At 47.4% G+C, this 24362-nt stretch overlaps 1 protein-coding gene across 1 annotated transcript in view; it reads left to right on the forward strand.

The window, feature by feature from the left end:
- Positions 1-24362, forward strand: part of RRP12 (ribosomal RNA processing 12 homolog) — a 521209-nt gene that overhangs the window by 241414 nt on the left and 255433 nt on the right. The window contains exons 17-18 of the mRNA XM_078643584.1: positions 4819-4981; positions 8246-8400. Coding sequence (XP_078499710.1) covers positions 4819-4981; positions 8246-8400 — 318 coding nt within the window. The remainder of the gene's footprint in view (positions 1-4818; positions 4982-8245; positions 8401-24362) is intronic.

Consider the following 24362-nt stretch of genomic DNA (forward strand, 5'->3'; position numbering starts at 1 on the left):
TGCAGCAAGAAGTCATCAGCATGCTGCAAAAAGGGGCCATAGAACTCGTCCCTATACAGGAACAAGGTACGGGGTGTACTCGCTGTACTTCTTAATCCCCAAAAAGGACGGGTCTCTCAGGCCAATACTGGACCTCAGGCCCCTAAACCAATACATCTTGTCAGAACACTTTCACATGCTCACTTTACAGCAAGTTCTACCATTACTCAGTCAGGGAGACATCCTCGCAACACTAGACCTAAAGGATGCGTATTTCCACATACCAATACATCCTGCACACAGGAAGTATCTCAGGTTTACCATACAAAATCAGCACTACCAGTTCAAGGTACTGCCTTTCGGGGTGACGACAGCCCCCAGGATGTTTACCAAGTGCCTAGCGACAGTAGCGGCGCACCTACGGAGAAACCATATTCACTTCTACCCCTATCTGGACGACTGGCTTATCCCAGCAAAGTCGGCCCAGCAATGTGCCAACCACATGTCCCGCACTATTCACCTCCTACACAGCCTAGGATTCTCATTAAACTACCCAAAGTCTCAGATTCAACCCGCCCACGAACAACAGTACCTGGGAGCAACAATAAACACTCTGGCGGCAAAGGCGCAGCCAAACTCAGCAAGAATCAACCGCATTCATTTACTGATTCAGAAATTCAGACCCCCAACACTTGCTCACAGCAAGGGTGTTTATGCAGTTAATAGGCATGATGGCCTCCTGCATCTTCATAGTCCCTCACGTGAGACTACACATGCGTCCGCTTCAGGAGTGCTTAGCACGGCAGTGGAACCAGGCTCAGGGACAATTAAAAGGCCTGGTGTTGTTGACCGGTCGCGCATACAGCTCGCTGCATTGGTGGAACCCACAAAACCTTTGCAAGGGACGACTGTTCCAAGAGCCTGTACCACAAATAGTGCTGACGACGGACGCATCTCTCCTGGGATGGGGAGCGCATGTCCTCCATTACACAGTGCAGGGACTATGGACGACACAGCAAAAAAGGATGCACATCAACCTGCTGGAACTGATGGCAATCTTTATGGCAATGAAGGCGTTCAAAGTACATTTGTGCAACAAAGTCGTGTTGATCCGGACGGACAACATGACTGCCATGTACTACATACAGAAGCAGGGAGGGACACACTCTCCACAATTGTCCCATCTAGCGCAAAGCATGTGGAAGTGGGCCATTCAGAGAAACATCTTCCTCATGGCGGAACACCTCCCGGGCAGGGACAACCAGATGGCGGATCTGCTCAGCAGACACAGCCACCAGATACACGAGTGGGAGATACATCCCTCAGTGCTGCAACCGTACTTCCAGCAGTGGGGTCACCCAGAAATAGACCTGTTCGCCACAAGGGAAAACGCAAAATGCCAAAGCTTCGCCGCCAGGTTTCCACATCCGCAGTCTCAGGGCAACGCGATATGGATGAACTGGTCAGGCAAGTTTGCGTATGCTTTTCCCCCAGCCCCGCTCATACCACTAGTGGCACGCAAACTGCGACAACACTCGATGACACTCATCCTAGTAGCTCCAACGTGGGCACTGCAACCATGGTACACCACGTTCCTGGAACTTTCCGTGGTGCCTCATCAAAGGCTGCGATTAACACCCAGTCTTTTAACGCAGAGCCATGGCGACATTCAGCACCCAGATCCGCAACAGTTGAACCTTGCGATCTGGCTCCTGAAGTCATAGTTTGGTTACCTGAACTTGCCTCCTGACTGTATGAATATTATCAAAGAGGCAAGAAGACCTACAACCAGAGCATGCTATGCGCCAAAGAGGAAACGATTTGTCATCTATTGTAACAATAATGACATAAATCCGCTAGATGCATCTACTCAAAACATCATATGTTACCTGTTACATTTACACAGATGCAATCTGGCTTACAGTTCCATACGTATACATTTAGCTGCGGTGGCAGCTTATCTTCAGAACAGGCAGCATCTTTCACTCTTCAGAGTACCTGCTATTAAAGCTTTCCTGGAGGGACTCAAACGAGTCATTCTTCCAAGACACCCACCTTCACCTGTCTGGAACCTAAACGTGGTTCTAACCAGACTAATGGGACCACCTTTTGAACCTCTACACTCGTGTGAGATACAATTCCTAACGTGGAAAGTGGCTGTTCTAGTGGCGATTAAATCACTTCGAAGAGTTAGTGAGCTGCAAGCCCTAACTATTCAGGAGCCATTCATACAAATTCACGCAAATAGGGTAGTGCTACGAACAAACCCTAAATTTATGCCAAAGGTGGTATACCAGTTTCACATCAATCAAGCTATAGAACTGCCAGTGTTCTTCCCAAATCCAGATTCAGTGGCAGAAAGAGCTCTACATACCCTAGACGTTAAGAGAGCACTCCTGTACTATATCGACAGAACAAAACTTTTCAGAAAAACTAAGCAACTGTTTGTTGCCTTTTCACCACAGCACAAAGGCAACCCCATTTCCAAATCAGGTATAGCCAGATGGATTGTTAAGTGCATACAAATTTGTTATCAGAAAGCTAAATGCACATTACCAGTTCCCCCAAGAGCGCATTCAACACGCATAGGGGCATCTATGGCTTTCCTAGGAAACATTCCTCTAGAAGACATATGTAAAGCAGCCACATGGACTACCATACATACATTTACCAAACACTACTGCGTAGATGTACACTCCAAACAGCAAGCAGCTGTAGGACAGGCTGTACTCAAGACTCTTTTTCAGACTGCTGCAGCTGGCACGGGCAACCACCGCTAGAGGGAGACTGCTATACATTCTATGCACAAGATATGAATTCAGCAGCCCATATGCCTCGAACGGAATATGCTACTTACAAGTATGCATCTGTTCTTGTCATGTAGGGCTGCTGACATTCATATCGCCCTCCCTCCTCCCCGGTGCCTGTCGCAGCTGTAGCACTCAGCATTAATCTCTAGCATGGACATCACTTACTGTATCATACTCCATCCCTGCCGCAATGGCAAAAAACAATCTGAGGATGGATAGGATGCCCATGTGCACTGTAGTCCGGGGGAGGAGCCACCTATCTCGTGATACTTCGAAGACTCTTCCAGGACAACAATGTGCAATCATCCGGACCCAACACTAGGCGGCGATCTATGCACAAGATATGAATGTCAGCAGCCCTACATGCCAAGAACAGATGCATACTGGTAAGTAGCATATTCCTTGTCATCTGTAGCTGAGTTACAACCTTAGTAAGCCTCCCACTTTCTGATAAAGGACGGTTGTAACCACACTAATGCAGTCAAAACTGGACTACTGTAATGGACTCTATCTGAATATGCAGAAGCAGTACCAAAAAAAGCTCCAGACAGTACAAAATGCATCCACTAGATTTCTTCTAAATGTCCCTAAGCACGAATCAGTAGGCAAGGAAAGTCAAAGATTCCACTTGCTTCTGGTGGTGTAACAAATTAAATTTAAGTGGCTATGCCTAGCATACAAGGCTCTGAGCAATACAGGACCTCTTTTTCTCAGAAATCTCTTTGCTTGGTATGAAGCAGCCAGACAACTACGCTCCGCAGGCCCCAGTCTCATAAAAGTTCAGAGGATCTAGTCTTCAAGCTGGGGAGGCTGAAGCCTTTCGTATGACACTGCAAAACTCTGGAACATGCTTCCATTGGAGCTCAGAAGCGCAAGCTCACTTACCATCTTTAGAAAAGGGCTGAAAACTTGGCTATTTCAGAACTAGATGCTCCGTCTGGGCTAATATGTGTCCTAGGGCCAAGACACCTCCGGGTATTCGCGCGCTCAATAAGTTTTATTAACATAACTTAAAACCCTGCCCCATAACATTCACTATCCTGAACTCCTCCCACCCCGCACTGTCCCTAAAACTACCCCAACCCTTTCCACTGCCCTTAGTCCTAAAACCGTAACCTCAAAATTTGAAAAACTACTGCGAACCCCCCCACAGTCCTAAAAATTACCTCACCCAAGCCATAAAAACGACCCCAACTACCCATTCGCCTTTAGTGAGACTTCTTGGTTAGTGGATTGTGAAGGGTAATGGCGCCCCTGGGAAATACGCAGTGAGTATATACTACTGTACAATTAAGATTGCGATGCCTAAAGGTGGGGAGAGCCATCCTCCTCTCCGATGTGTGGTTAACCACTGATAAACCAAAACAACAGTCCTTTGCACAAGCCGACAGTATATATTATGTATTATTGTCAATAATAAACAACACTTGTTCCTCCGTTGAAACAGTCACTTCAGTTTAATCATGAAACAAGCGAGTGTATAGAAATTGGGAGTAAAAGATATGCATCACTAACATCAGATGTCCGATACCCTTTGTGACAGTATGTTTATCGCAAAGATTGGCTCAAGTATAGTCCTCGAGCCTGTGGAAACCCATGCTGTTTTACTAAAACATATCACGATTGCTTTCTCTAGACAGACCTTCCCTTGTACCTTTTCTCCATATAGGAGCCATACAAAGAGATTAGAGGTACTTCTTAGATTATAAATATACTTTTTCTTGATCTGAGGCAACATTGAGGGGGTGCGTGTTTCTTAAATCACTTTAGAAAAGTCACTGCTTAATGTTTGGAGATTGGATGTCACTTAATAAGTCACCAGAAACTGGCTTATTTTCATTTGCTGACAATTTTTGTTTGGAATAGCGATCATCTTTTAACTGCATAAGTCTGTCTAGTGCCATAGTTAGTGGAAGGCATAATGGTACTTCCCCACCCTTTGTGAATTGGATCTGCCTTCAGTATGATGCCTATCTACTTCAAGTCTAGGTTTCTATACCAGTATGAATACAATTTGTTTTGCTTCCAGATCTGGACAATGCTGCCTGGATTTTGCATCGGTCCCACAGATGTGGTTGTTTCTTTTAAAGCCTTGGCTCGCACACTGGGAATGGCTGTTAGTGATCGAATTGATCTTCGCTTGACAGTTTGTCAAGGTCTGCGGACTCTCATTAATAAAGGCTGCGAAGCAGGTGAGGTCCAGTTTGCTGAGAGGAATAATAATGTATTTGTCCTGTGACTTTTTTTTAAATGTTTCTTTCCCCCATTATATGATGGGAGACCTTGGACTGCATCAGAGATTTTATACATTAATTAGGTTTTCTGAAAACAGAATCCTTGAAGTGCATTTTTTTTGTTGGTACATTGTAATGAACACACACACACACCTACACACACCTACACACACCTACACACCCCTACACACCCCTACACACCTCTTCACCTACACACCTCTTCACCTGCACACCTCTTCACACACACACACACACACACACACACACACACACACACACCCACCCACACCCACCCACACCCACCCACACCCACCCACACCCACCCACACCCACCCACACCCACCCACACCCACCCACACACCTCTACACACCTCTACACACCTCTACACACCTCTACACACCTCTACACACCTCTACACACCTCTACACACCTCTACACACCTCTACACACCTCTACACACCTCTACACACCTCTACACACCTCTACACACCTCTACACACCTCTACACACATCTACACACATCTACACACATCTACACACAAACCCACCTACACCTATACACACCTACACCTATACACACCTATACACATACACACCTATACACATACACATACACACCTACACCTATACACACACCTTCCTAAAATATTATGATATAGTTACTTTACAGGAGACTTGGGACATGGAAAAACCACTTCTGGGTGGATGGGTTAAAATCATAGTGTTCCCGCTCGACCTTCTCAGTCAGGTAGAGCAAGAGGGGGCCTTATGTTATGTTCACTTAAATTGTCAGGCACACATAGGAGGGTGGATGTGGGGTTCCATAATGGTCTGGCTATTGAATTTACCACTCCTAATTCAGGTAAATTATTGTTTGTTAATTTTGATAATTCGGGAGAGAGTAGCTTTTTAGATGAACATTTATGTAAATTGAATTTGTTTTTTAGAGGAGTACAGTTCAAAGCAAACCACTTATTATTCAATTATAACTGTGGGCGATTTTAATATTCATGTTTGTGAGTTGAACTGCCAGGTAGATTATTTTTTAGGGCCGGAGAACTCCTCCACTCTCCCTTTTGAGTATACTCGGCATGGGGAATGCCTGGAGAAGCTTTTGGCCACACTTGACCTTTTTGAGCCGAGTTTCATTGATCCAGATGAGAGGATTCCCACCTTTAAAGCTCAAGGGCGTGATACTATTATAGACTATATTTATCTCCCCCATTTTACTATCGCAAGTAATTTTTTATAATGCCAAGTGGTCCCACTTCAGTGATCACATTCCTGTAATTCTTGTGTTGGACAGGGTGCGTGGTCTAAAAGGGAAAGTAGAAAAGCTAGGTGGTGACACTGGCTTGAAAATCTCTGATCAGTGACGGAGGCTGAAATGGGCCAAAGTAATCCCGGACCTTTCCTTTCAGGACCTCCGTGTGAAAGTTGAAGAAAAGATTGTAACTTGCCTTGATAACTCTACACTGGGGGAGAAGGTAATTACTGCCTTTGAAGGGATCTGTGCACGGGTAGCATCTTACCTTCCCTTACCAACCAGACCTAGGCATAATAATGGTGAGAGTTGGTTCGATAGTAATTGTTCAGAAGCTCACTGAAATTTGATAGCAGCTCTGAAACCGGTCCCACGAGATAAGGCCCACATAGTGGCGTTAAGAAAGCAGTACAAGCTTGCTTTAACCATGCCTAAAAAGGAAATAAAGGAGGACGCAAAGAATGCTTTATTAGCGGTGGAGGTCCTAAAAGGCAGCTCTAGATTCTGGGCTATTGTGAATAAACACTTCTTCTCTGAAATAGAGAATCTCCCCCTAGAATGTAACATCACAGAAGATCAATGGCTTTCTCATTTTAAAGCCATGTACGAGGCCACTGTTATTTGGGATGTACTTGAGAGTTTAGAACACAGAAGGGAATCACTTAAAATTGCTTTTAATGAGGGAAAAGTAGAACTAGCAATAATCCAAATGTCCAGTAATAAGGCCCCTGGTCCAGACGGTGTACCGGCCGACTTCTATAAACAAAATCCAACCTTCTGGGCCAAAATTCTGACAAATGTCTATAATGCATCAAGTCAGCAGGGCTTTCCGTCATCATGGTCGTCTGCTATTATTCCAGTTTTTACAAAACGTCAGAGAGAATACCCACGATGCTATAGGTCGATATCACTAATTGATTCAGCTGTAAAAGTCTTAGGGAGAGTGATTTTAACCAAATTAATGGACTGGCTAAATGAGAATTACGTTTTAACGAACCTCCAATATGGTTTCAGACGTGGGAGGGGCACTCTGGACCAGTGCCTACATTTACTTTTATTAGCAGGAAATTGTACATTAGCAAAAGCGGGGATATTACTGCTGGCTTTTATGGATCTCTCCTCTGCATTCAACCTGGTAAACCGATCCAAACTATGGCTTATCCTACTTGACATGGGCATAGACTCAAGTCTAGTTCACTTCTTGGCTGACTTACATTGAGATCTCTCCGCAAGGGTGAGGGTCAACCAAGAAGGTATCTGCACACGGCAGTGTCCCAGGGGTTAGAGTTCAAGATAACCAGCAGGTGAGTCCCCAAAAAAATGAAACATTCGGGTGACCTCCCAAAAACATCCAGGGTTATGACATTTGGCACTTTGCAACAAATGTCATAACCCTGGATGCAGTGCAGCTGTCAGCCAGTTTGTCATCATCGAGATGATGCTTGATAAGGATGGATACCAAGAGACTCATACAAGCATGGGAATAGCCATTTTTTATCCTGGCCACAGTTTTGCTTTGCAAGTTTTCTATTCAATCAGTTTTTGGCAGTGGCTCTCTCATGTTTAAATGTAAGAAGTATAGAACTGGGAGTACTGATGCTACAGTACGAGATTACGAGCATTTTGTATTTACAAATTGGTTATCAAGTTACTCACTTTAGACTCAAAATGGATTGTGTCCCTTTCTTGTGGATCTCTAATAATAGAGACGTCAATTATCATACGTTGGCTACCTTGAAAGACAGGACCGAGATTGTCTGTGGAGATATTTATCTATCAGCCCACTTGAAGTGTGCTGATAGGGGCGCCATCTTTTGGTTTTGTGGGGAATCTTTAGTTAATGCAAGTGACAACGATATGGTATTCAACAGGTTGAAGAACAGAATTTGATATTTAGCAAAAAGAAAAAACCTTTTCAAGTGTTGTTCTGACTCTATTTATCTTTCCTCCATTACAGAAGCGGACCGTGCTGAAGTGGGCAGGTTTGCCAAAAACTTTTTACCCATTTTGTTCAATGTCTACACTCAGAAGCCTCTTGCTGGGGAGAGTAGTACAGATAGACTACCAGTTTTGGATACTATTAAAATCTATCTGACCATCACTGACCAACAGGTGAGTGCAGCATTTGTGTGTAAATGTGTGTGCTAAAATGTATATGGAAACATTGTGTTTCATATATACACTAAGCTTAATTTAATTTCCTAACTAAGTTAAACACTCTTTGAACCTAGTAGTTATGTGCTGCCCTACCCTGTCTTAAATGTTGCCCCCTGTATGTTTTAACATTAATTTCTACTTGCAATTAACGGCAACTGTTTTCTACTGATTAATATATGTTCTGAGGAAAGGCTAGATTGTTTTGTCCACAACAGTCTAATTGAAAAACTAACTGCATGTTGTCTGGGTCATTATCTCATGATGGTGTTGGAGAGAATTCTGCAGATTTCTTTGGTTTGAATAACTAAATGTAACCCAACACTCTTCTCCCATACTTTACTCGCTAGCTTTGTAGACATGATTTAGATTGTTACTTTTAAAAAACAACATTCTTGAAAAAACCTGGTTCTAGAATATATTTCCACTTCAGGTACTCAAGAATTGTCCCCTTAAACCTGATGTTTATCTTCAATGAGTAAAGGAATGCAGTTTGTTGATGTACATAGGGCAACTGCAATTAAGTTACAGGTGAGCACCAAATTATGAGTCCTGAAAAATATAATTATGCGACATTTAAGGGGCCAACATGAACGATTTTGACATATTAGCACATCAAAGGGATTCCAAACACACTACGAAATACAAAAGGTTAAGAGAGTAGCTAAATATTCAGCTGATTATATTCAAAACATTCATCAACATTTTAATTCTTGTTCTTACATAAAACAAAGTTTTGTTATTTCTTCAAATTAAAATGTTTGTGTAAAATATGGTTGCACAGCACCCACAATTGGTTTATATGTTCGCACTGTTTGAAAGAAAAGATGAAACAATGCAACTTAAGTTTACTATTCCATACTATGTTAAACACTAATCTTTGTTTTAATATCACTCTGTTCGCATTGTAAGACCTCTGGTATTACCTCTTTTGTAATGCGTAAATAACTTGCATAACAATGTTCTATGTTACATACTTATTATTAATGTTCCTCACTAGGAACATACTGGGTACACTAGAGTTTGGACCGTAAGTGGAGATGCATAATGTTTGTGTTATATACTCTTATTGTCCTCTTGAAAGAACTACTTTTATATTCATGTGGTGTAAGCAATGAGAGGAACACACTTTTGTACTGGGAAGGAATCATTATTTGTATGCTATCTGAATTGCTTTGAACTATTTAGGGGTTTTGTTTATTGCAGCAAATGAAAATGTTACCCTAGTCTATCTTTTGGGTATTATTAATATTTTTTTAATTATTTTGTATTTTATTCAATACCAGCAAAGCCAAAAACTGTCGGTTGGTGCGTGAATACATTGTATATCATCATTACATTTTCCCACATCATTAATACATTAATCAATAATACAATGGCATACAGTTCTCCGGGTTCCACAACCATACCCCTCATGCAGTTCCTGCTACCTTCTTTAGTGTGCTTCATCCGTACTGTCCTCCCTCAGTTCTTGCGGTGGTTCAGAAATGTTTCCCCTGAACGTTTTCCATGCCCCCCATATCTTGCTCCATTTCCGGGGACATCCAAGATTAATGAATACTGTTCCCTCGGCCACCCTAGCCATGTCCATATCCTTGCACCAGAAGGCCAGAGTCTGCACTTCGGCTGCCCCCCACCTTTGCGCAATATTGTGTTTAGCGACCATTATCCCCAGCGTAGCCCAGTCCTGCGCCAGATGAGTAAGGCCATTTGGCTCTCATATATTTAACAAATACCTCTTGGGCTCCGGAACCAATGACACCCCTGCTGACTGTGATATTGTTCTCATTCATTTTTTCCAGTAGTCAGCGATTGAATGGCAGTGCCACAGGGTATGATAATAAGTGCCCTCTTCCCCACATCTTCTGAGGCAATATGGATGTGGTGTTTTTTCATCTTATACAGGGTGTGTCTAGTGTAGTAGATACGGTGTAGGATTTTGAGCTGCACTAGTCGGAGTCGTGAGGGTATGCCAACCTCCCGCAGCGAGGCCAATGCCTCCTGCCATTCTGTCATCAAGGTCTCCAACTTCGCGGGACCATTTCTCCCTCAGTGATGCCGCGGGGGATAAGTGAATGATGTAGCCCGCTTATGCATATAGTCAGGCAGTAACCTGTCCTCTAAGGGGGATGCCTCAGGCACCTCGGTTCCAGGTGGTATGGCCATTGTCAGTGCTTGCTTTATCTGCATGTATCAGAAAATTTCAGAGGATGCCAATTATTTTGCTGCTGGAGATGTTTGAATGTAACTATTTCCCCCTTAGTCCACATGTCCCCCACTGTGGATATTGCCTATTGCATCCCACCGCTCAAAACCTTTGCTATTTCTGAGTCTTCCCAGCCGCTTGGTGTCACAAAGAGGAGTGAGTTGGTTTATAACTCCCTGCCAGCCCATTTTAGCCTGTGCAGCATGCCATATGGTGACTGTGTGTTTTGTGGGCCCTATAAGCGCAGGGGTGTGCCCCCTGTTGTACCCAACAGGAACCTGTCCGCTTCATATGCGGGGTCTACCTGTGGGGCATGTATCCACTTGTTGATTACCTTTAGTTGCGCCGCCCAGTAGTACAACTGTATGTCTGGGAGTGCTATTCCACCATCGTACAATCCGCGAGTCAACTTGTTTTGCGCTATGCGTGCGGCTCATTACCCCACAATAGGTTGGAAACTTGGGCTGCTATCGATTTAAAGTAGCTTGAAGGTACTGGGAACAGCGTGTTTTCCAGCGCATACAGAAATCGAGGAAGCGCCATCATTTTAAAAAGCGCTGCTTTTCCCAGCAGCGTCAGCGGCAATGATCCCCAGTGTGTTGCATCTTTCTTTAGACTCTCCAGTGGGGGCACCAGATTGTTGGTAAAGAAGTCGTCTGAAGTGGCTGTTATGTATATACCTAAATATTTAAATTTGCTGTCCGTGACTTGGAGCGGGCAGCCGTCAGGGAGTTACGGTGGGGGACCGTGTAATACGTATAAAATAGATTTGGACCAGTTTATGGTGTATCCCGATGCCTGTCCAAAAATCTCGCAAATATTCAGGAGAACCAGTGTGGAGCTCCTGGGGGAGGCCATATACAACAATACATCATCCGCGTATAGGGAGATGCGGTCTTCCCATGCATCTGTCCACTTTAGCCCCGTATCGTTGGTTCCCACATAATCCATGTCGCCAGCTGCTCCAGCACCAGGGCAAAGAGCAGTGGCGATAGGGACAGCCTTGGCGTGTCCCCCTCCCCAGTGGGAAATCACCAGAAATGTGTCCATTGGCCGTGACGTGTGCCACCGGCTTAGTGTACAAGAGACAAACCCACGCACAAAATTTGGGGCCAAAGCCCAAGTGGTGAAGCACTGCAAACAGGAAGGGCCATTCAACCATATCGAACGCCATTCGCGCATCCAAAGAGAGTATGACAGCTGCTTCTTGAAGATATGGAATTCGGGCCATCACTCCATGTATGCGTCTCAAGTTCAGTGCCGTATTTCTGCCTGGCATAAACCCGGACTGGTCCGGATGAATCAAGATCATAAGATGCGGTGTTAGTCTAATCGGCAATAACTTAGCGAGAATTTTTGCCTTTGCATTGTTCAGCGATATAGGGCGATTCGAGGTACATTCCGTAGCAGGCTTTCCTGGTTCAGGTATCCCCACTATGGTGGCTAGCCGCTGATCGAGCGGTAGTTCGCCCTCACGCAGGCTGTCGGAGTACATGTGTAGAAGATATGGGGCAATAGTCCCCTCCGTCTTTTAATATAGCTCTATAGGTATACCTTTAGGACCTACCGCTGAACCAGATTGTAATGATCAGATCGCCACTTTTTTTTAAAATAACTTTTTATTAACAAAAGGAAAATTACATTACAGAAAAAAAGGGTAAATAAAAACATCAGGTGCTTCATACTTTTCTCATCGTATAGGTCAATATATCACAGGTACAGAATCGCATGCAACTATACATGTTGTAATAGGATCACAGGTATCCTGCACTTCTTATTCCATTCGTGGCGCCGGTGGTTCATAAATCTCTCCACGAGGACTGTTCCATGCCCCCAGACCTTCCCCCATTTCTCCGGGCAACCCCTGGCCACATACACAGACTTCTCCCTAAACATACACCAGTCCAAATCCTCTGCCCATCTAGAGGCTCGAGGCGGCTGGCTTGCTCCCCAAAGCTGAGCTATATTTCGTTTAGCCACCATGTACGCTAGTGTGTCACCCATTGTCTCGTACATAGTCCGATCCGTGGCTTCTCCCACATTCAATAGACACCTTCGAGCCTCTGGTCGTATTTCCTTGCCCAATACCTCTTTCAGCTCATTATGAACCTTCGTCCAGAACGCCTGTACAGCCAGGCAAGGCCGGATCGCCACTTTTAGTTCCTCCACCGTGAGGTCCGTCTCAAGTGTGAGAGCCTCCTCGGGGGTGAGCTTAGGCATTCCTATATTTTTAATGTAGGTTAGCCCTTCTTCCATTGTCATCGTGGAGGATGACGTATACACTTGGCGAAATTGATGTGCTAATATGTGTACTATTGTTTGCGGGTCCGTAGCCGTTTGCCCCTCTCCTGTATGAATCTGTGCTATCCATTTAGGACCCCTTTCCCTCTTATCTAGGCACGCCAGAGGTTTTCCTGCCTTGTCCCCGTTCTCGTATATTTTGTGTGGCCGTGACTTGTAGTACAATAGAATCAGCAGCTACCCTGCCAGGGTATATTTCATGGTCCCCTAGGGGATCCTTGATTACCAATGGGTGGTGACAAAAAATATGTATCCGAGCCAAATACACATCACACGGTGTTCATTTTGCTTTTTTTTTGGTTTATTTATTATTTTTTTTTAAATAAGTTAGTCTGAATCATTCAGACTGACATGGGTTACATTTAAATCCCCATATTTTTATGAGATAGGAAAAAGGGAGACAGTTCTCTCGCAATACATTGTTCAAAAAAGTTTATAAAATACATACACGTCCCACACATTCCCAAGCACACCAGCTAGACTCACACTCACTTTCAAACTAGTCAAATACAAGCAAACATGGTCACATACATCTATTCATACCATTCATAATAGTGCATCATGGCCTGCAGAAAGGATATAACATAACTGCATAGACAAAGGTTAGATTGTGGAGGCAAGGGGAGTTGAAAAAGAAGGGGTTAACAATAACTAGACTTCTGCCGTCCACAAAGTTCACGCCAACATGCGTTTCGGTGTAGGGCCTATTCAGGCCGCACCTTCATCAGGGCGGTGATGTACCATGGGGTGGGGGCTCACACACAAATATCAATAAAAGCAGCGGGTATAACCCAGAGGTGGGCAACAGTGTTTCTCACGCTGCAGTATTTAACGATTATCTGAGATGTGATTTCCTCTCCTGCATACACCACGACTTTCAACGGTTAGGCAGGGAGGTTCTAAAATCTCTAATCAGGCCTTTGTTGGTTTATTTCGAGATGGCCTTTCTTAAAGTTAGAGAGGCCAGTGGGTGAAATTTGTCCAGAGTGAAGGGTTTTGTGCTCTCTCAAGGTAGGCGGCGTTCAATTAAGTGGGTGGCGGTCTCCAGGATCGGGTGACTCAATCCGAGGTACAGATTCGAGTAAAGCTACCAAGGCCGAGGGATCAGCGGGGGGCGCTAGATACACACGATGGATCCGGGCCCCAGTTCCCAGGGCTTAGTACTGACCGCGGGGCGGCGTCCTCTTCGATAGACAAACTGGCACGACTACTGCAGTCGGGAGAGTAGCGGAGGCTTAAGGTGCTTGCAAAGGATTCGGGCCCTAGTTCCTAAGGCTCCATACGGACCGCAAAGCGGCGTCCTGCTCCTGGGAAAGACTCGCGGGCTTGGTCACCTCTCTAAGATATTCTCTGTGCTGCTGCTGCTGCCTAATGTTCAACTTCTGGGATGTAGCTGGTGTGGGGTGTTTAGTGTTGTGCAACCCTAGCTCCAAGTCATGCAATTCCTGCTGCTTTTCCTGCCTGTGCCCTGCGATGGAAACAATAGCCTACCCTGTAATGACCGCTTTATAGGCCTCCCACAGGGTAGTCGGTGAGCTGACCGACATATCATTTTCTTTAAAATAGTATTGCGTCGTTGCAATGCCCGCTTTTTTGATCTTCGGGACCTGTAAATAGCCAGGGAAAATGGGGTAAATACTCCTCCGTGTCTTGTGGTGATATGAATATGTTAATAGCACTGGAGAATGGTCTGAGATACCTCTGGGTCTGATCTCTCTACTGTCAATGTTCTTGAGGCTATCTGCCGAGGCTAGGACGTAGTCTACTCTGGATAAGCTATTATGTACCACCAAGTGGAAAGTGTAGTGCCACGTCGTGGGGTGGTGCTGTCTCAACACATCTGTTGGCGCCGCGGCCAGGGCGACTGACGCTGGAATCTGGGGACCACGGTTCGATCCCCGGCTCCGGCGGCAGGTTAGCCCAGCACCATGTGACTCTGGGCAATAGCTCGCTTAATCTTCCCGACGGCCCCCAGCGCCTAGAGACCCTTACGGGTGATTGTGCGCTTTACAAATGTGGACTTTTAGCCCAAGTGCCTCCAGAAAACTCTGAAGGCGGGACAAGCCAGGCATCGGAGTATTCAGTGTATCTGTCACGAATACCATCTATAGTCGCATTGAAGTCTCCCCCTATCAGAAGTTCCCCTTCCGGAAGATCAAGCAAAAATTTGCTAAGGGCTGGAAATGCTATCACATGTAGTGCAGGAGGGATGTAAACAGACTATATTGACCGGCCGACCCTCCCACTGACCCAGAATGGCCACAAATTGGCCTTGATTTGTTTTTGTTCTAAGCACTGGGGATCGTTTTTTCACCAAGATGCCAACCCCCCTGGAACCAGAAGAGAATTCTGAATGTACTACCATTTTAAACCCCCATCTGTCTAACGCCTTACATGTGGTACCAGTGAGGTGCGTTTCCTGCAGTAGGGCCACTGCAGGAGCGCATCGCTTCAGATACTGCAGAACCAAGCCCCTTTTTATTTTGTCTCCAAGGCCGTGGACATTCCACCTAAGCAGGGACAGGGGTGTCACGTGAGTCAGGGGGTAAAAGCCCCTGGGTCGCGATCAGCTGGAGTTGGTATTGCCATGTCTTGTACGGTGTGTGGAAATAGTCACAAAGGTAACTGCACACTGCATCTGTCGGGAAATGTGTGGGAATATTCCAAACTTGTGCGCCCCACTGAAAACACAAACGAAAAACACAACACCAAAAAAAACATTCCCATCCCCTTCGCCCCTCACCAAGCCTCCTTGCCAGACGGAATCAAAACATACCCGCCTCCCCAAAATTGCAGAGTGCTTAGTCCCAAACCCCCAAAACAGTACTTGCGTGTGAGAGGTGAGGAGCCAGAGGGTAGTTTTTGTCCTTCCCCACCCCAAAGACAATTTTTGTATAAAGTTCAGTTCATCTTGCGGTGCAGGTAAATCCAGCCGAGTGCCCTCACACAGCATCCATTCGCAGTGTCCATCCGCCTCACCCAATCTCACTCCTCGGTCTCACTCTGATGCGGGTGTTCTTCCTCCTGCTCCCGACCACGGCCCCCGGGGTCCTCCTCCCACCCTGTGGTGTTGCTGGCGTCTCTCCTGCCATTTGGGTCCTCCCACTTGACGCCATCCCTCGAGCCAGTCGTGAGCCTCTTCAGGTGTTTAAAAAAAACACGTTTTTCCATCTGCCACCACACGCAGTTTCGCTGGGAATAGCATCGAGTATGGCACTTCCCTGTTCCTCAATTCTCTTTTAATCTCCATGAAACTCCTGCGCTGCCTAGAGACTGCCGCTGTATAGTCCGGGAAGAATGATACCACCGAGTTCTGGACTCGTAGCGGCGGTGCCACCTGTGCTGTTTGTAATATAGCATCTCTGTCCTGGAAATTAAAGATGCGGGCCAAAATAGGTCCAACCTGTGTTTGGGCTTGCCCCCGGCACCTTGTGAGCCCTTTCAGCTGAGAAAAAGGTGAATAGCCCACTGGGTTGTAGTCTAGTTTTTATGAGGTCCTCTACATACAAGTCCATGGCTGGGCTCCCTTCACTTTCTGGAATTCCCGTAATTCTGACATTGTTGCACCGGGAACGCCCCTCCTGGTCATCCAGCTTTGCCGCCATGAGTTTGTTCTCCGCCTCCAGTCGATTCACTGTTTGGATCAGAGTGGTGGTGTCCTTCGTCAGGGATTTCGTCACTTGCTCCACTTCTGTGACCCTGGTAGCCATCTTTTGAAAATCCGCTCGCAGGAATGAGACGTCCGCAGAGATCGATCCTACCGTCGATTGCACATTGGTGAGGGCAGGCATTATATCTTCCAGTGTGACCTTCTTTGCTTCCTCCTCTCCAGGGGTCTTGTCCGCAGGATCCTTGCGTTCAGGCAGTGAAGGAAAGTCTTTTCCATAGGCAAACTTGCCCAGCATTCCCTGGGAGGTCGTGCGTGGGCCCCTGCCTCCCATTTCCGCCCGGATGGCTCAGCACTAGTCAGTATTCGCCGGCGCCTATCGCAGGACTGTCTGCCCCTCCCGGCCTGTCGGTTTTCCCTCTGTGCCCCTAAATGCTGTTGCAGGGTCTGTAGTTGGCGATGTGGGGCCAGGGAAGTTGCCCACTCAGCATTCACGTATCGTGTAGTTCACAAATTCTGTTGCCCAAGACTCGGGGGGGGGGGGGGGCGCCTGCCGGTGAGCCCCTATGTATCTCCACCTGCAGCCCTCCACGGCCCCCGAGGATCGCAAGCTTTGCCTCCGCCAGTGTGTTAACTCGGGCCCCATCACTGCCCGGATTCGCAAACTCCCCGAGTCCCCGCGGGGGGCACTTATCCACCAGAGGTAACAAGCAAAGGCACGTAGTAGGGGTTCAGAGGAACATTATGGTCATCCAGGTGGAGGATTAGAGGTTTGCACAGATAGATTCCTTGGTCCCTTATGTCTCTTATGCCTACTTGCCCCCTTTTAGTCTGGACCGCTTTCGCCCCCCTTGACTTCGGGGCACCGCTGGCACCGATGCGAATCCAGGGGCCGCGACGAGCAGGTTCCGGATGGGGGGGGGGGGTGGCCGCACCTTGTGCGCGACTCCGGAATAGAACCCTTGTGTCACCCCCTTCACTTGCCTGTAGACATCAGGGGTGCTGATCAGATGGCCGCAATTATGCCCTGCGCTCAACCTTGTTTCCCTCTCGTGGCATGCCGGGCTTCTGTACCCGCTGGGGTTTCTCTCCACCACCTCCCCTTATGTGCTGAGAGGGTGATCTTGTCCCGGCGATCGCCTGCCTACCGAGTGCACTCCAGCGCCTGCAGTGTAGGCCTAGAACATCGCTGTTGTGCCTGTCTGTATGTGGTCCCCCCAGGTCTCCGCATTAATCTAGGCCCAGGCTTCACTCACTTGCGCAAGCCTCTGCGGTTCTTGCGGCCTCAGTCTTGCCGCTATGAGATATGTAGTCAGAGGGTCCCCCCCGTAATCCGGTATTGAAAAGCTTCTGCAGGTGCGAGTTCATATCAGGCTTTCGTCACGTCTACCGGCTGCTCCTGCTATTTCAGCCCCGATGCAGCTGCAGAGCCAGCCAGCACTTCACCTCACACCCTTCTCATGAAGGTTCCAGGCCCGACTCTCTCTGGGCCGTATTTTGCCGTTCCTCCCCAGGTGCTGCATGGACAATGAGTCTGGCTGCTCGTCGTACCTCGGGGTGCTCTCGTACGCCTGTGCTGCTGGCCCAGGATTTCGTGATGGCGCAATCCGCTTTTACACTCGCCGGGCCACTGCACCAATCGAGGCCCCGGCTTCTGTCACCTGTGTAGGCCGCTTCAGGCAGTGCGGCCCTGGAGGCTTGTGCGTTGCGGCTGCGGAGCTCAAAACAGGATCGGAGGGTGCCCTACACATCCCGATGCCCACTGGTGTCCTTGAGGGCAGATTTATGACAGGATTATATGTCGCATTGATGGGGGAACTAGCACCGGTCTCGGAACTCTACTCAGCTGCGGCCATTTCCCTCGACTGCAAGTCATGCCCCCTCTTTTGGGTATTTTAATACAGCACAACCATAATGCCCTCCCTCTTTAACGTCTGAACAAAGCAGTCAACACGTGACTAGTAAATGTTTGGTGAGAGTTTAGAGTTGTATTGCTGTACATGTGCAAGTTCATTTTTGATTTTTAGAAACTTTACCCCGTTCAGCTGAATGTTTTTTTTGTTGTTGAAATTTTCAAAATATGTGGCAAGTGTGTCAAATTCATAATTAAGAGGAAAACGATTAGTGTCATTCAGCCAGATTCATCAATGCAACATTCTGCGAATTTCAAATTGCGAAATTTACCGAATCGCAATTTAGAATTCGCAGAATGGCATTCATTAAGAAATGCGCACAAAAAATGCGATTCGCAATCGGCCGCAATTGCCGATTGCCATTTTGCCCCAATCGCATATTAATCGCAGAATCGTCCGATTTTTAGGTTGAAATTGCGATTTCGCAATTACCGTAATCGCAATTTGCGATCTCGCTAACTGCGAGATCGCAAAAACAGGAAGTCGCGTTTCGAGCCCAATGATGACATCGCAACCAGGAAGTAGGCTGTTCCCTCCCTCATTCAGACCACTGAGCCGGATAGTGGAAGCAGGACTGAGAGGAGCTCCACAACAGTGAACTTGCAGCACCACAGCAGGACATCCACAAGCTCCAATATGTCACAGGAAGCAGCAGGGAGCAGTGGCCATGAGAGGAAGAGGAAGATTAAGTTCTCGGAGCAAGAACTTGAGTTCCTAATTGAGGGGGTCTGTAAGGACCATGCACGCCTGTTTGGCAAGGACTCCAGGAGGGTGCCAGAGGCTGACAAGCGCCGAATCTGGCTGCGCATCCGCGCAAAGGTAAATTCTGTCGGGGTGACCCAGCGGTCAATCGATGATTTGAAAAAGAGGTGGTAAAACCTCAGGGGTCGTGCCAAAGAGCGGATTGCGGAGAGGCTGGGGGAGCGTCTTGCCACCGGTGGAGGAGACCCCACTGCCACACCCAACACCCCACTGGAGGACCTCGTGGAGGACACCCTGACTCCTGAAGCCTGCGTGGGGGTCACCTAGCTTGACTCATCCCGACCCACCCAACAATCCCAAGGTAAGTGCCATGCGACTGCGAGCCCGTCCCCTAACAGTGCCCATGACCCCTGAGCTAGCAATTTGAGAACCCCAGTACTGCAGGCCATGCACACCTGAAATGCCCTATTGCATTTTGGGAGTTGTAGTGTAAGAAACATTCCCAGATAGCCCAACACAGGCAGACCTGTCAATTCAAAGTAATTCCAAAAGCCAGTCAGGGAGACCAGTCCTACATGCATGTAGCAACATCTCATGTGCAAGCTACATATCATTAATCATGCACCCATTTACATCACAGGTGCAGCAGAACAGGCCAGCCTGGACAGCGAGGCCCTTCATATAGATGAGTACCCGGAGGACACCGAGGGTGAGGGCCAACCTGAACCAGGACGATCTCAGCCACCTGCAGCACTACCACCACCACCACCCCATGTGGGCAGGGCCACCCCAGCAGCCACAGGTGGTCAGTAACCACCCCAACCAGCACGCACGGCAGTAGTACAGGCCACAACACCAGCAGCCAGGAGGCAGACCAGGCGCACAGCCGCAGTCAGGTCACATTCCAGCGGACTGATGCGCCAGCAGCGTGACAACTCAACATGCGCGAGTAGGGCTGTCCCTGCACGGGATCCTGGCCTGGCCTGGCTATTGAACGCCGCATGTTTGCGGTACATCAGACGCAGGCGCGTCACCTGGCTGCCATACATCTGCAGCTCACCAATACCGCGCAGCATGTTGGACAGCTGACCGCAGCAGTGCGAGAGAACAACCAGATCCTGGTCTCCCAGCAGGACATCACCCGCCGCCGCCACCGCCAGCTGCTGACCCGCCTGTCAGCCTACACCCGCTCAAATCATATCATCGGCAATGCTACATCCCAAATTTCCCGCAGGTCCCTTGCAATGCAGGTCCAAATGGTCCAGTGTTGCCAGGACGTAGCAAGGGCACTAGATCAGGTGACAGCAGCAGTGCTCAATCTGCAGCCAACTGCCCATGGAGAACCAGGGGGTGGTGATAATGCTAGCGAGGGCACGTCAAGCCACAGCAGCATGTCCTTGCCACCGGTGCCTGAACGCCGCCACAGCAGCAGGCCCACTGCAGCATCACGGGCCAACACTGCAATTGAGGACAGCGAGAGGCGACTGGGTGCGTCTGGACGGAGGCGCCAGTGACACTTTGCACTCAGCCTGCAGGGCCATGCAGTATCTGCAAGCAAGCCCTCTACCCCTGCATGAGGACGTATGACGCAATGCTGTTCCCATGTGCATCATGGACAACAAAAGCCACATTATTGTGATTTAACAATAAGAATTTAGGGTTCCACTTAAATCCGACTCATGTCATTATTACATTTGTCATGCATGAGTGCAGTGCAGTGTTGTGTGAGGGGAATGTGGGCACTAGAAACAGTTAATAGTGATGTGGTTGCGGCGCCTGTGTCCTTCTGCAGGATTCTCCCCACGTGCATGACGCACATGTTCAGGTGGGCGATTGCCCCTTTCCGACTCACTGCCAGAGATCTCGACAGGTATCCTGCGCTTGGTAGCAATGTTGTGGAGTATTGCACACACGGCCACGATGCGGCAGCAGACCTCTGGCTCATATTTGATGGCCCCACCAGTCTTGTGAAGTATGCGGAATCTGCTCTTCAAAAGGCCAAATGTCCTCTCAATGCAATTTCTTGTGCGTATGTGTGCTTCATTGTAACGCTGTTGCTGTGGTGTAGCAGGGTTGAGGTATGGGGTGAGGAGGTACTCACGGAGACCGTAGGCGCTGTCACCTAAATGAAAGGAGCAGAGGGTGAGTGCCTGTTCTGCGCAGCTACATGATCACAGTGTACTATTTGGGGGCATGTGTACTTACCTAGTAGGTGTCCTTCGCCAAAGTCTCCCCTGGCCAGTCGGGTGTGAATGCCGCTGTGCCGTAATATGAATGCGTCATGTGTGCTCCCCGGGTATTGTGCCACTATGTCCGTGATGAAAGTCTTAGCGTTACACACCATCTGGATGTTGAGGGAGTGGTAGGACTTGCGGTTGCGGTACATGTATTCCATTTGTGCTGGTGGGCAGATTTTGATGTGGGTACAGTCAATGCATCCAATTACATGTGGGAATTGCACAACCGTGTAGAAATGTAGCTTGGTCTCATTCAAGTCCTGTTGGTTGGTCGGGAATGAGATGTAGTGGTGTAGCCGGGTCAGCATAGCCTCCAGGAAACTCCTTAGGCAGCGGGACATGGTGCTCTGGGAGATCCCCCCTGCTTCGGCAACTATTCCCTGGAAGCTTCCCGAGGCTAGGAGGTGCAGGCTGCACAAGACCTGGACATGGGTGGGCACGGCATTGGTCCTCCTTGTTGGGTGCTGCATCAGGGGGTCCAGGTCCCGGATCAGCTTGATGATCATTGGCCCATTCAGGCGGTACTTATAGTAAATTTGCTCCGCAGTTTGGCCCAGCAGGGTGACCCGCAGTCGGAATATTCTCTCCTGGATCCTGCGTCTGTTCCCTGCTACAGCCTGGAGCCTTCGCCGCCTGACCACCATGTAGAGTCCTCATGCTACTACTGTGTTTCCTTAAGTGTGTTTGTTCAGGACTGCACCTGTGGCTTGTTAGTTTTTTTTTACACATTTTTTTTTCCTTAATGGTTACCACCTGCTTTTGGTTCTCCTTAAATTGCGCCTCGCAAATTGCGATTTTCAGCTTTTTCGCAAATTGCGAGTTGTCATGAATTGCGATTATTTAGCGAAATCGCAAAAATAATCGCAGAATCCATGGATTCTCGCTATTTCCGAATCGCTATGGGGTTCCTCCTAGATTCTGCGAATTATTTTGCGATTTCACAATTTTATTTTTGCGAATTCGCTATTCCTGTGTTTTTAACATGATGAATTTCTTTTCTGTTAATTGCGATCGCAACAGCTAATTCGCAGCTATTGCGATCGCAATTTTGCTTCATGAATCTACCTGATTGTTCCTTACTCTGCCCCCAGGATTGTGAAAACACTACATCGGTCTTCCTAAAAGTGGAGTACATTTTTTGGACAATATAGATCTCACAGAAAGGTCCATTATGTTAAAGAGCAACGCATACTACACATAGGACTTTGAATTTCAGTCTGTGTTGTGAATACTTTGTTGTCAGACAGCTGTTTAGACAGATTTAATTGTATAAACCATTTGTTTTATCCAGTTAGAATGTAATAACCATGTTTCTCCAGTTTTGGATATTTCATAACTTTCCACACTTGAACCTATCATCAACCTAAAAATCCTTAGTAGAAGTGTTACAACAGCAGCGCTAGAACACATGTATCTATCATATTACTTTGTGCAGCCAACCACTTCATTGTTTGAACTGCTAATCAGTTACGGCAAGGGCATGGGTTCTTCTCCAACTATACACCACTGTTGCTGTGATGGATTTTCTGTTGCATGTCAAGGGAAAGGGGAATCCTTACACAGCTCTGCTCTTTTCACTGCTTTACTTAATCACAAGTTGCATTTTAATCTGTATTGCTTCTGCTACTAGTCTCACACATTTTCTAATACATATTTACTTTCACTGCTATTTTCTCAGTCCACATCACTCCCAGTTGGCAGGATTTTGATGTAGCCCCGATCTGTGGGCATTGGTCTAGGGCAAATGCTAAACCTTTTCTTTATCTTTTGTCTGCACCTTCAGTATGGCGAAGGCGCCTAGTGAAACAATGACATCTCTCTTACTGCTGATCAAACTTATCAGACTATTGTCGCATGTAGTGCACATACTGTCTCATGGAGAGAAACAGTTGCTTTAAATCTAAAGCCAACAAGCTGCAAAACTGTTGAAGCTGCAGATTTCTAAATTTTACATATCCTCAAACTTGTTTCTGAGAGTTATTCTTAGCAGTGTTCCCAGGTGAGACTAGGTGGCATGCAGTTCGTACTGACGCATTTCCTTCCTGAAAGTGACAGAGCAGAGCCACATATAAGGGCAACTCCTGCATGCCAGTGGCCATTCCTTTCTGAACTGAGCTTGGCGGTTTTCTGTCTGCTCCGGTCTTTTCCACAGTGGGCTAGGGAATGACGTTCCTACTGTAAACAACTGGTTTCAAGCTGTGCTGCGGCTGAAGGAAGCAGATGTTGGTGACTGATTTGCAGGAGGTGTCTGGTGCTTGGGCTCAAACTGAGGCGCTACTTCATGCTTCCACTCTGATTCCATCGAGGTCACAAGCTGTGGAGCTGATCCCTCAGTTTATCTCTAGGTCCCTTGAGTTTCTCTGGCCTTCAATGACCTTGCAGCAGATAGAGGCTTCAAAGAGGGCCTGCTTATTCTGACTACCTCAGGCATGCCTTTAGGGCCCAAGAATCCACAGATGTCTCCAGTTGGGTTAGTGGCGGCATGCCCCTCCCAAGCAAGGTCTGCCCACTCTGGAATCGTTACTGGACCTGTACTACTTGGTTCACGCTTCCACCCCTGCCCCAACATACATGCCGATTTCTAGAACTGCTGGATGTTGATATCCTTGACCTCCGTCTGCTTGAGCTTAACCAAGGTTGCGCTATAAGAGTACAAAAACAACCTTCTACCATGAATTCTGGCTCTAACCTGGGAAGAGGTGTGGCGCCGCGGCCAGGGCGAGTGACGCTGGAATCTGGGGATCCCGGTTCGATCTCCGGCCGCAGATTAGTCCAGCACCATGTGACTCTGGGCAATAGCTTGCTTAATCTTCCTGATGACCCCCAGCGCCTGGAGACCCTTACGGGTGATTGTTCGCGCTTAACAAATGTGGGTTATTATTATTATTAACCTCCGCCTCTACTGTGTTGCTGGTATCTGCAGAGGCTCTCTTCTTTTTTAGGCCGAACTGGGC

Source organism: Lissotriton helveticus, chromosome 5_1 (genome assembly GCF_964261635.1).
Source record: "Lissotriton helveticus chromosome 5_1, aLisHel1.1, whole genome shotgun sequence".
NCBI classification, from domain to species: Eukaryota; Metazoa; Chordata; class Amphibia; order Caudata; family Salamandridae; genus Lissotriton; species Lissotriton helveticus.